This window comes from Theropithecus gelada, chromosome 12, assembly GCF_003255815.1.
Source record: "Theropithecus gelada isolate Dixy chromosome 12, Tgel_1.0, whole genome shotgun sequence".
In the NCBI taxonomy this organism is placed as follows: Eukaryota; Metazoa; Chordata; class Mammalia; order Primates; family Cercopithecidae; genus Theropithecus; species Theropithecus gelada.
In genome coordinates this window covers 41,140,456-41,153,139 of record NC_037680.1, presented here as the reverse complement: position 1 = coordinate 41,153,139, position 12,684 = coordinate 41,140,456, and the positions used below count along the sequence as shown (strand labels likewise).

The window sequence follows — 12,684 nt, the reverse complement described above, 5'->3', positions numbered from 1 at the left end:
AATTTATACTTGAAAAAATAGATTCTGGGCCAGCACGGTGGCTCACACCTGTAACACCAGCACTTTGGGAAGCCGAGGCGAGTGGATTATTTGAGGATAGGAGTTCACGACCAGCCTGGCCAACATGGTGCGACCCTGTCTCTACAAAATTTAGCTGGGCATGGTGATGCATGCCTATAATTCCACCTACTCAGGAGACTGAGGCATGAGAATTGCTTGAACTCAGGAGGCGGAGGTTGCAGTGACCTGAGATCGCACCACTGCCCTCCAGCCTGGGTGATGGAGTGAGACTCTTAAAAAAAAAAAAAAAAAAGTTCCTATACGCAAGTTGTCACAAATATACTTAAACATTTTCCAATAACTGAATCAAGTATCAGTTTTAAAATTCAAATAAAACTAAATAAAACTGTAGTCCCTCAGTCACACTAATTATGCTTCAAGTGCTCAGTAGCTACATGGCCGCCATGTTGGACACAGAGTCCTAGAAGTTTTGCTGCAAAGAAGGGAGGGTAATGACAAGGTACTTGGAAGAAGCAGACAAGTAGTATTTAAGATAATAGAAACCTCTGCTTTTTTTTGTGTGTGTGTGTGTGCACCTTGGAGAGAGAGATTTAAAGTGGCAGAAACATGGGATGAAATTGATGTGGCTATGGTCAGACTTGAGTGGAGGTGCCATGGAGGCAGAAAGCCTGAAGGGATGAATGGCTTGTGGTAGGGACTTGTTATTCCAGGTGTTGAAATGTAAAATAATTGAGTGTGGGGGACTGAAGCAAGAGCTTTTCAAAATTTTCCTTTGCGTTTGCCATTCCCTTCATCATTTTTTCCTAGTGTGAATGCCAAGAAAGAGAAGAGCACTTGGAAATGGATCCCATTTTCCAGGCTTCCATTTCCTATGAGCCTCAGAGGAAACCCTTTCCTGACCAGGAGCAGAAGTGTTCTCAGCATAGGAAGAGCTACCTGGGAATGAGCGTCCTGTCCATGTGACTCTCAACCAAATGATGCTTGTAAATTAGTGCAACCACTGTGCCCTGCCCTGACTCTAGTCCTAACTATCTTGTTTCCATTTCCAGTCTCTAAACAAAATTGTGCATAAATATTTGTATGTTTGAGGTAAAGGGGCATGGGATCATCTTGTTCAATACCTGTATTTTGTAAATGAGAAAATGGAAGACCGGAGAAATTAAGTAATTTACTTATGGTAACGCAAGTGGCCATTTAGGGTACTCCCAGGCCTTTTGATGTCCAGTATATTGTTTCTCCAACCTCACCTGGGGAAGTAGCTGACTCAGTGGTAGGGCTGGGGTATGGGTACATCTGGCATCTGCCTTCCTGTTTAAATGTTGAGGCTTATGGCCCTTGCTAGGGTTACTGGGGCAGGGGGTGGATTTGGTGGGTTTTCATTTGTAGTTGTCCCATGTTCTCTGTGCTTTTGGGCAAATTTCTTAAACTTCTGTAAACCCCAGCTAAATGGCAGTGGCAACTGCCTCATAAGATTAAATGTAGACAAAAAGCACCTGTACAGGACTTAGAAGAAGATATTCAATAACCACATTTTTTTTTTCTCCTTCACTACCTGGCTTTTGCTCATTCACTTGTTGTTGTTGTTTTTGTTTATTTTGATGAATGTTTAAGCTCTCAAAGAAATGATGTATGTGATGGTAAGGAGCGCCGACTTTAGAATCAGACACCTTGGGTTTAAATTTCAGCCCCACCACTTACTGGCTAAGGAACCTTAGGCAAGTTCCTTAATCTCTCTGCATGTCACCCTCGTCTGGAATGTGGAGGTGGCAGCACTTGCTTCATACAGTGTAGTAAGGACATGAGTTAGTGCAGGTAAAAAACATTTTCTAACGCACAGTCAACACTCAAGGATTAGCTGCTGTTGATACCGGATAAAAACTATTTTTTCTTGTGTTCTTTCTGGCTCTTACTGTTGGGACATGACACTAGCATTCCATATGTGCTGCTTTGATGTGAAGAATACTTACTGCCTTTGCTTGATATATTATACCAAGTATAACTGAAAGATGAGTCCCATTCTTAAAAATGAAAAATTAGATTATTATTTTCTGATAATAATCATGATTCTCATTGGTTAAAGGAAGCTACAGATGAAACATTTGAGTCCTGTCCCACAGATTATATGGCTTCAGCAAATTACTGAGCATCTGGGCAAAATGAGGGAGTCTTCATACAATCTAAAATTTTGTCAGTCCCAATTTAATCCCTTCCCCACATAGGAAAACCATTTAGAAACTTCCTGAGGATTGAGCTCTTTTATCCATGTGGATGTCTTTGGGGCTTATTTAAACATTGGGACTTATTTGGGTGGCCTTTTCTAGGGTCATTGGCGGGGAGATTTGGTGGGTTTTCATTTGTAATTGTCCATATTCTCTGCGCTTTGGGGCAAATTTCTTAAACCTCTCTAAACCCCAACTAAATGGCAGTGGCAGTGGCCTCATAAGATTCAATGTAGACCAAAAGCACCTTTATAGGACTTAGCAGTAGATATTCATGAATGACTTGAATGACTTCTCATACCTCTGGCTACAGAATAGGTTGACTCTCAGCAACCCACCAAGTTTTTGCTTTTCTATGAACTCATGAAACTAATGTGACCTTCCCTCCCTTCCTTCCTCAGTTAAATAAAAAAAAAAATGCTCATAGAGAACCCCATCTTGTGCCAGTGATAGTTCTAGCTGCCAGCAGAGAATGAGACAGGCCAGGTCCCAGCCCTCCAGGAATTTTTATTCTGGGGTCAAATAATAAACAAGGAAATAAGTAAATAAGCAGGATGATTTCAGATAATGATAAATGTGATGGGGACCAAGCAGGGCTATGTGAAGGGTGGGCCACAGTGGGTGGGGTGCACCTTGGTACCTTTTTTGAGTGGTTAGAGAATACCTCTAAGAGGGGGAAATATTTTAGCTGAATTCTGAATGACCTCAAGGAGCAGGCAATTTGAAGTTTTCTGGTTAAAAGCATTTTGGACCGAGGGCAAAGCTGTGGAAGGCCCTTGGATGTGAAAAGACTAGGTCTATTTCAGGAAAGAATGCCGGTGTGAATTACATGGGGCATTGAAACTGGGAGTAACAAAAAGGGAGCTGAGGTTGGCTCATTGGTTCTCAGACGTAGCATACATCAGAATCACTCGGAGGGTTGTCAAATGTGGCTTCTAAGTCCCTGCCCTTAGTGTTTTCTGATTATGTATGTCTCAGGGCTATGGTGGTCAAGTACTACGGCTGCTGCTCTGAAACCATATTTAGCTCATCTGGGGCCTGCAAGCCAAGGAAAAGAATTTGGGTTCATCAATGCGTTGGAAGGCCAGTGAAGGATCAGAGAGATGTGATCTGATTTATGTATTTTTTCTTGTTTTTCTCCCCCACTGACCTAGTGGCATACATATTTAAAAGATCACTCTGACTACTGCAGGGGAGAATAGATTTTAAGGGACAAGAGGAGAAACAGGAGAGACCAATGAAAGGGCTTTTGAAGCAGTTTGGGCAAGAAAAGATGATGCCTTAATTACCAGGGTGGTAGCAGGGAGCTGGTGAAAAGTATAGAAGTTCAGGATATGTTTTAGTGTTTAGATCCCAGGGGAATTGTTAAAGGATTGGAAGTAGGAGATAAAGGACAGAGAGGAATTAAAGTATGCCTGCTGGAGTTCTTTTTGCTTGAGTTAACTGAGTGGTTAGTGGAGCCATTTGTTGAGATGGGGAATAATATACAGTAGGTTTGTGTGAGAATGAGGATTAGAGATGAAGAGGAGAATCAAGTTTTGATTATATACCATTTGAGATACCTATGGTACATCCAAATGGAGATAACCATGAGATGATTGGGAATAAAAGTCAGAGCTCAATAAACAAGTCAGGGTTGGAGATGTGAATTTGGTAGCCACTGACATATAGTGATATTTGAAGCCATGGGGTTTTATGAAGTCCCTTGGAGGTAGAAGTTGTAGAAAGAAGAGAAAAAGGCAGAGAATGGACTCTGGGTTGCCCCAACATTTAGAAATTGGAGGAGGTGAGGATGGGCAGACTGAGGAGTGGCAGTGAAGAAGGAAGAAAACAGTAGATTATGTGCCCACACAAAGAAGCCAAGGGAAGACAATCCCTCACAGAGGACTTGAGTGACTGTGAAATAGTGCTCAGTGTGACCAAGATGAGACAGATAATTGTCTATGATTTGGACCCTCATAGGTTTTTGGCAATCTTGAAGAAAAAAAAAATGTAATATAAGAGTCATATAATGTCTTGGGTTTCTCGTCGATTTTCATTTTTGCATATCGTTTCAAGCCGTTTTGACATATTCAGTCTTTGAAATTAGGCTCATCAAGAAAAGAGAGCTTCTATTGTTTTTAATTGTATTCCCTTGAGAACATATTACAATGTTATGCCCACTTCTGAACAAATCTTATTTAATTCTTCTGTTGTTTCATTAAACCCAGACAAACTGAGAAATTGTGTTGAGAAATTGGTCTCCAATTTATAATTGAAATACATAATTTAGTGGCCATCAAAACACTGCCAGTTATTTTGAGGGACTGCCTTATCAACACTTACCACAATAAATCCTGTGTTTGATCACCCTCTCTGTTGAGAGAGGATTACTGTTAAATTTATTTTTGGTCTTTAGACTGCAATACTTAGAAACCCTATTGTTTTAACACTGAGAATTCACTCTTATATTTTTGTCTTTAATGTTGAAACCGTATTTTTATATAGCACTTTTCTGAATGAAACTGTAAGAATACTTTATAAATATGATAAATATAGCAAACTGATGAGATCCCATTGGAGTTGAGTAGCTTATTAAGGATGTAAGTGTATCTCGTATAGTATGTTATACCTTTGCTTTTTCAAATCAAGACTAGAATTATGTTTCGCTGAGCTATTTTATTCCCTCTTTTTAGCTCTTTTAAGGATATTATATTGACAGTAATGGAGTAATTATTACAGTGGGCACATGATTTTGGAGTGCCCTGTAAATCAAAATGATAGAAAGACCAATCAGCAGTAATAGTAGAACACTAATTGAATTCTGTGTTAAAATGAGGTTATGATATTTTCAAAATATATTACTGAGTAATGCAAATTTTGCCTTAATTGGCATTATTAAAATTGAGTATAATATTGAGATAATTTTAATAAAGCAATGATTTGCATAAGCAATAATTTACTGTAGCTTGTTATTTTTAAGCTTGAACTAAATTATTTTTGCCCTGATGTGGGGGGAGTTTTCTTTTTATAAATATCTTTCCAATATAACCTCCTCTCTACCCACCCTTATGTGAAATTTGCTCTTGTTTACTGTTAAGGGGAATAAACCTCTGAAGAGTAGACTGATAGTCAAACAAGGCCACCGGAGAAGAAAAGCATATGTGAAAATCTATTTGATAAGAAAACTGGCTCAAACATTCCTGTTTAAAAGGGGTGAGGAGGCTTCAATGGCAGTTACTATGATTTTTAAATATTTAAATATTTTAAAAACTTAGTATTCTTAACTATAGTTGTTATTGAATGTTAATGTTACATTTTTCTCTTTAGTTTGTATTATCAGAATTTCCTATATTTAGGTGATAATACGCGTTTGATTATTTTCACTGTACTTTTAACTTTGGGTGACAATTTTGTTATTACTTCAGAGCCTCTGACCAAAAAATTAATGTTAGGAGAGTTGTGAGTAGGTAAAAGATATTTTCAAAATTTTGCTGGTGACTAAAAGGTCAAATAAGTTAAAGTCTTAAAGCTACTTAGGATTCAGGCCAAATCCAGGCTTCCATCTGGTATTCTTTTCACTAGACTGGACTATGTAGTAAGCAAACTAGATAAACACATTCCTAAATTTAGTGCGTATGGATCACAATTGGGAACTAACATATAATTGATCGTACAGACTCTGCTTATCAAAATTCTACTTTTCTTGCAAAACCTGAGTTTCTTGTCTTTCCTCTTTGAAGCATGCCTTGGTGCTGCTCCCCACCCCACACAGCTGGGCTCAGCTGGCTTTCATTGACCTAAATTTTCAAAGTTGCCATCTGTTTGATGACCCTTCTTTTTCGTTTTGTATTATTTAATTACGCATTGCATCTTCTCGGTTGTACTGCGCATTCATTGTGGAAGGATCTTGGTCTTATTCACATTGCTTTCCATTTTTCAGGAACAAAAGTAACAAATACATTATTAAATTGAAATAACAACTGGGAACATTAGGATGTTTTCCTAGAAGTCTTGTGTAAATGCCCCGGTGTGGTGGCTCATGCCTGTAATCCAGCACTTTGGGAGGCTAAGGTGGGAGGATTGCTTGAGTCCAGGAGTTCAAGACCAGCCTGGCCAACATGGCAAAACCCGGTGTCTAGTAAAAATATAAAAATGAGCTGGGCGTGTGCCTGTAGTCCCAGCTACCCAGGAGGCTAAGGCACGAGAATCGCTTGAACCTGGGAGATAAAGGCCGCAGCAAGCTGAGATCGTTCCACCGCACTCCAACCTAGGTGACAGAGCCAGACCGTGCCTCAAAAAAACGTTCTGTGTGAATGGTTTTTCAACTAGTGCTTTGTCCTACTTTCCCTGTCTTAAAAGAAATTGGCTTATGTATAGTGGTTAGAGATGGATTTTCATCACAGACTCAAACTACCTGAGGAAGTAAAACTGTCACACACCGACATCAAAACTGTGAGAGGAGTTCACTGCAGTGTGCAGTAGACAGGGAACACTTCCCCGTAATTACGAAGTTCTCAGTTATCCCTTGCTAATAAAGCCAATGTGTATTTTTCATTCATCTTGTAAAAAAAAAAAATAATCAGTTAATTTTTTAAAAAAATCCCAGATAAGTATGAAAGCTCATTTTATTTTTTGGTGGTAAGGACTCTTTTCCTTCCCAATTTTAGGTGTAGGTAGTGCATCTTCTGTGGAAAGTAGTCATTGAATTCACTCTTTCAGCAAATATCAGTGCCTACTATGCGGCAGGCATGGTCCCAGAGATTCTGTGTATTTGCAAATGTATGGACAAGGTGATGGAGACAAGTCCCTAGTCTCATGGAATTAATTACCCTTTAACGGAAGGAGACGTAAGTATGTTGCTCATTTATCCTGTGGCCAAAAGTAAAGCAGAGAGAGAGAGATGGGGGTGTTAAAGTCAGGAACAGACACTGTAGATGGCCTGGTATTGTGGATGTGTTCAAGGAAAAGGCAAGAGTCCTGAGACTGGAATGTAGTGAGCCTAGGGAGAAAGTGTTAGATAGGGGACTGGAGAGGCCGGAGGTAGGGAGGAAGGAAGGACCTATTACAGATGGTCCCCTGCTTGCAATGGTTTGACATATGATTTTTCAACTTTATTGTGGGTTTGTCAGAATGTAACCTCGTCATAAATTGAGGGACATCTGGATTTATGATGCTTCGAATTATGATTTTCTGATCCTATGATGGGTTTATTGGGGATATTTGGTACATTTTGACTTTATATTTTCAATTTAGGGTGGATTTGTCAGGTTGTAATCCCATCATAAGTAGAGGAACATTTGTATAACACTCTGGTTGAGGCAAGAAACCACTGGAAAATGTGAGAAGTGAGGCAGTGATCTGACTTGTATTTTATTTTATTATTTTATTTACTTATTTTTCCACACATTCAGAGAAACTTCTCTAGTAATGAACTACAGAAATGACCCCTGAAAGTTTAGTCATCTAACTTGTATTTTAAAAAGATCACGCTGGTTGGTACGTTGAGACTAGATTACAAAGTGACAAGGTTAGGAGTGGGGACACCAGTTGGCAGCTTGAGCAGAGGTGTTTGGTGATCCAGGTGGTTGGTGGATTCTGGGTCTATTTATGAAATAGAGCTGGTGGAATTTGTAGATGGATTAGATATATGTTTATATGAACAAGGATTTTTGGCCTGGACAAATGAAAGAAATGTGATTGACTGAGATGGGAATACTTGGAGAATCTTTTTAAAATTCATTTTTGTTGCTATTACCAAAGTTACTTTTTCTTTCATTGTACTTTATGACTAGTTTTTGCTGATATTTATGTAGTCTATTGACACTTTCATATATGACCTTTGTACCAACCCACCTTACTGAATTCTCTTACTTATAAAATGTTTCAGTCGATTCACTGATTTCTCATCTCTTCTGACTTCTCTGTGCAATTTTACCAAACCATTTAATTCTAAAAAGTACCATTTTCTTTTATGGCTCTATTCACTTTCCTCTGCCTGAAATATCATTTATTTCTTGCCTTTTCCTGTGTTTTCTCTTCATTCTTCAAAACCCAGCTCATGTTTCCCATCTGTAAGACATTTCTGGATTCCTAGGAAAGTTCCGTTTTCTTCCTGTGACCTGCAGCTGCACCATCTGCATACCTGTGTTAGAGCAGTCATCAAACTTAATGGTAATTTTGCCTGCCTGTCAATCCTTTGGGGCTATGAACCCTTCAGGAATAGGAACTGAGTCTTACTCATCTTCACTTTTCCTGTGTTTAGCTGAATCTGCTCTGATAATTGTCTGTTATAAAATAAATATTTGTTATACACGAGTGGTCAATTTCTGCAGATTTAAAAACTGAAATTTGAAATTGGGGGCATTCTTCTTTACAGGGATTTTTATAAGCTTTTATTCATTGTAACAGTTTTTAAAAATGTAGTTTTGCTACTTTAAAGTTCATATGGGACCAAAAAGCCCGCATTGCCAAGACAATCCTAAGCCAAAAGAACAAAGCTGGAGGCATCACGCTACCTGACTTCAAACTATACTACAAGGCTACAGTAACCAAAACAGCATGGTACTGGTACCAAAACAGAGATATAGACCAGTGGAACAGAACAGAGCCCTCAGAAATAATACCACACATCTACAGCCATCTGATCTTTGACAAACCTGACAAAAAACAAGAAATGGGAAAGGATTCCCTATTTAATAAATGATGCTGGGAAAACTGCCTAGCCATAAGTAGAAAGCTGAAACTGGATCCCTTCCTTACTTACACCTTATACAAAAATTAATTCAAGATGAATTAAAGACTTAAATGTTAGACCTAAAACTACAAAAACCCTAGAAGACAACCTAGGCAATACCATTCAGAACATAGGCATGGGCAAGGACTTCATGTCTAAAACAACAAAAGCAATGGCAACAAAAGCCAAAGTTGACAAATGGGATCTAATTAAACTAAAGAGCTTCTGCACAGCAAAAGAAACTACCATCAGAGTGAACAGGCAACCTACAGAATGGGAGAAAATTTTTGCAGTCTACTCATCTGACAAAAGGCTACTATACGGAGCTACAAAGAACACAAACAAATTTACAAGAAAAAAACAACCCCATCAAAAAGTGGGCAAAGGATATGAACAGACACTTCTCAAAAGAAGACATTTATGCAGCCAACAGACACATGAAAAAATTCTCATCTTCACTAGCCATCAGAGAAATGCAAATCAAAATCACAATGAGATACCATCTCACAGCAGTTAGAATGGTGATCATTAAAAAGTCAGGAAACAACAGGGCTGGAGAGGTTGTGGAGAAATAGGAACAGTTTTACACTGTTGGTGGGACTGTAAACTAATTCAACCATTGTGGAAGACAGTGTGGCGATTCCTCAAGTATCTAGAACTAGAAATACCATTTGACCCAGCCATCCCATTACTGGGTATATACCCAAAGGATTATAAATCATGCTGCTATAAAGACACATGCACACGTATGTTTATTGCAGCACTATTCACAATAGCAAAGACTTGGAACCAACCCAAATGTCCATCAATGACAGACTGGATTAAAAAAATGTGGCACATATACACCATGGAATGCTATGCAGCCATAACAAAGGATGAGTTGATGTCCTTTGTAGGGACATGGATACAGCTGGAAACCATCATTCTCAGCAAACTATCACAAGAACAGAAAACCAAACACTGCATGTTCTCACTCATAGGTGGGAATTTAACAATGAGAACACTTGGACACAGGAAGGGGAACATCACACACCAGGGCCTATTGTGGGATGGGGGGATGGGGGAGGGATAGCATTAGGAGATATACCTAATGTAAATGATGAGTTAATGGGTGCAGCACACCAACACGACACATGTATACATATGTAACAAACCTTCACGTTGTGCACATGTACCCTAGAACATAAAGTATAATGAAAAAAATGTAGTTTTGTTGCTCTTGTAAAATAAGTCTTTTCTGAAGTATAATATGTTCTATTATTATACCACTAAGAGTTAAGGGCTTGTAATGTACAATGTAGGAACCTCCCTTCAGTCTTCTCATGATGAGTCATATGTTAAAGGAGTTGGAGTCATGAGACCTTAAATTTTGAAAATTCCGAATAGGTGGATGTTATGTATTTACTTATGAAGAAGCCTTTTGATCTTGTTTGGTTCTAATGTTTGCCTAGCAAGTAAGGATGGGAGGAATTGAAATCTATATTTTTCTGAGTGGAAAGGAGTAGTATTCATTCTTCTAAAACCAATTAGCCTTTTATAAAGGTAATATTTTCAAAAACTTTAATTCACAGTGTTTCAAATAAAACCATAAATATGTCATTACTTATAGTTTATTTTCACATTTTACTTTTTCAACCCATCAGATCTTTGGTTGGCCTATGTAAGTTCAGAATGTCTACTATTCCTGTTATAAGTTAAGAGGTTGTCTTAGTGACACAAAAATATTTATTAGAAAATTATTAGTAATGTTTTTCGTTGAAGCAGATATACTGTTTATCAAACAACCCATTATAGTTCATTGCTAGGTACAGTGGGAAATATAGCCATCTATGTGCAGTGGGAAATGCAGCCATCTTTCTTGCTTTTGTTCTTTGAGTTAGAGTCTCACCATGTTGCCCAGGCTGGACTCAAACCCCTGGACTCAACGCATCCCTCAACCTCAGTCTGCTGAGTAGCTGGAATCTCTGCTGTGTGCCACCACATCTGGCTAGCATGCTTCATGTTTCTTCTTTTGCAGGGAGTTATAAGTGTAGATAGAGAGTTGAAACTGGTACCCAGAAAAAAATACTTAAAAAGTTACATCTATGGAATTGGTATGTACTATATTAATTCAAAGAAGGAAGAAATTCTGTGGAAGGGGTAGTTTGGGGCAAGCAGGGTGGATTTAGCTAGTCTTTGAAGGATAAGGTAGGGTTTGTCTGAATGGAGAAGCAGAACATACTACATCGGAAACAAATAGGATGAAGGGCCCAAAGGTAAGAGTTACTGTGAAATGAGAGAGTGAGATACTGATCTTTATCCTGAAACATTAAGGATTTTTGTAATTTATCTCATCAAAGAAAATAAATTTTCCTCTTGACTTGCTAGAGTGAATACACAGTAACTGAATGTAATAGAGGCCAATGTAAAATCTCTTTATCATGTTTCTTTTTACGTCCAAGTAATATAGGCATAGTACTCAAACCAAAACAAAATGCTAACTGGAAAAGGAAAAAAAAATCCTAATTTGACCATCTGACACTAACAGTTAACATTTCAGAACATTTTTTCTAGATGTGAAAAACAGCTATATATATATAAACTCATATATATATATATATATGAGTTTATAAAATTGGATCATATTAAAAAGTTACCTTAAAAATAAAATATTTTGTATTTTTTGTGTTTTATTTATATTTTAGGAGAAAACCAAAAGCCAAGGCACCACTTCCTCCAGCTGAGACCAAATATGCTGATGTCTCTTCAGCTGCTGATTCTGTAGAATCCACTGCTTTCATCATGGAACAGAAAGAAAACATGATAGATAAAGACATTGAACTCTCAGTGGTCCTACCTGGGGATATTATCAAATCTACTACTGTTCATGGCAGGTACGCTGGAGTGAATGAAATATCACACCTCCCCTTCTTATTCCACCACTGAAAGCCTCTGTGATATATGTCTTGATGTTTGTTCTTTGAGAAAACGCTTCATTTATCACTCAGTTTAGTTACCTGTTAAAAAAAGAGTGCTAAAATGGTGTTAAAAATTTTCTATCAATGTTTTAATATCAGTGCTGTGAATTCCACAAGCCCAATTAAATGTCTTGAAATCTGGAACCCTTTCATATCTCATTAGTTATCTAACAAGTTTTTAAAAATAAGCCTTTCCTGGAGGAATGGCCATCAGTTATACTGATTTTGTAAACCGAACTTACAAAACAAGCCCAGTGACCCAAAGGAAAATCCTATCCTTTTCTTCTCAAATTTTTCTTCCCTCTTTAAGCTGCTTCTTTAAGTTTGCAAAACTCTTAATTTTAAGAGTTTTATTACTCTTTATTAAATACTTTTGTATTTATCAAAACAGTTAAATCTGTCTGTAAATTAATTGGCAGTTTTTTTATTTCATTGAATGATTTAATTAATTTATTTAAAATGTCGGTGAGTGAAGTAGAAAAGTAAAATCAAACTTTATCCCAGCAAAAAGGAAAGATGTGATTTAGAAGACCGATATTTTTAAATACCTTTGTGAAAATTGGAAAAATGGAACAAAGCCAAGTGTAATTTTCCATTTCACTTTGAAATGGAAAGTTACATGAACTATAGACTTGGTCTTGTTCTTTCACCTTCAACTGCCTATTTGTTATCAGGAATCCTGTTTTAGAAATTTAAGCTGTTTTGACCTTAGCTCTCTCTCTCTCTGTGTGTGTGTGTGTGTGTGTGTGTGTGTGTGTGTGTGTGTGTGTGT

The 12,684-nt window shown here is 37.9% G+C and overlaps 1 protein-coding gene and 1 pseudogene across 2 annotated transcripts in view; one reads left to right on the top strand and one right to left on the bottom strand.

The window, feature by feature from the left end:
- The window catches only part of COBLL1 (cordon-bleu WH2 repeat protein like 1), a 163,693-nt gene that overhangs the window by 88,803 nt on the left and 62,206 nt on the right, over positions 1-12,684 (top strand). For both annotated transcript variants that reach the window (XM_025404313.1, XM_025404314.1), the window contains one exon: positions 11,640-11,828. In XM_025404313.1, coding sequence (XP_025260098.1) covers positions 11,640-11,828 — 189 coding nt within the window. The remainder of the gene's footprint in view (positions 1-11,639; positions 11,829-12,684) is intronic.
- On the bottom strand, positions 7,608-7,685 carry LOC112636865 (annotated as a pseudogene).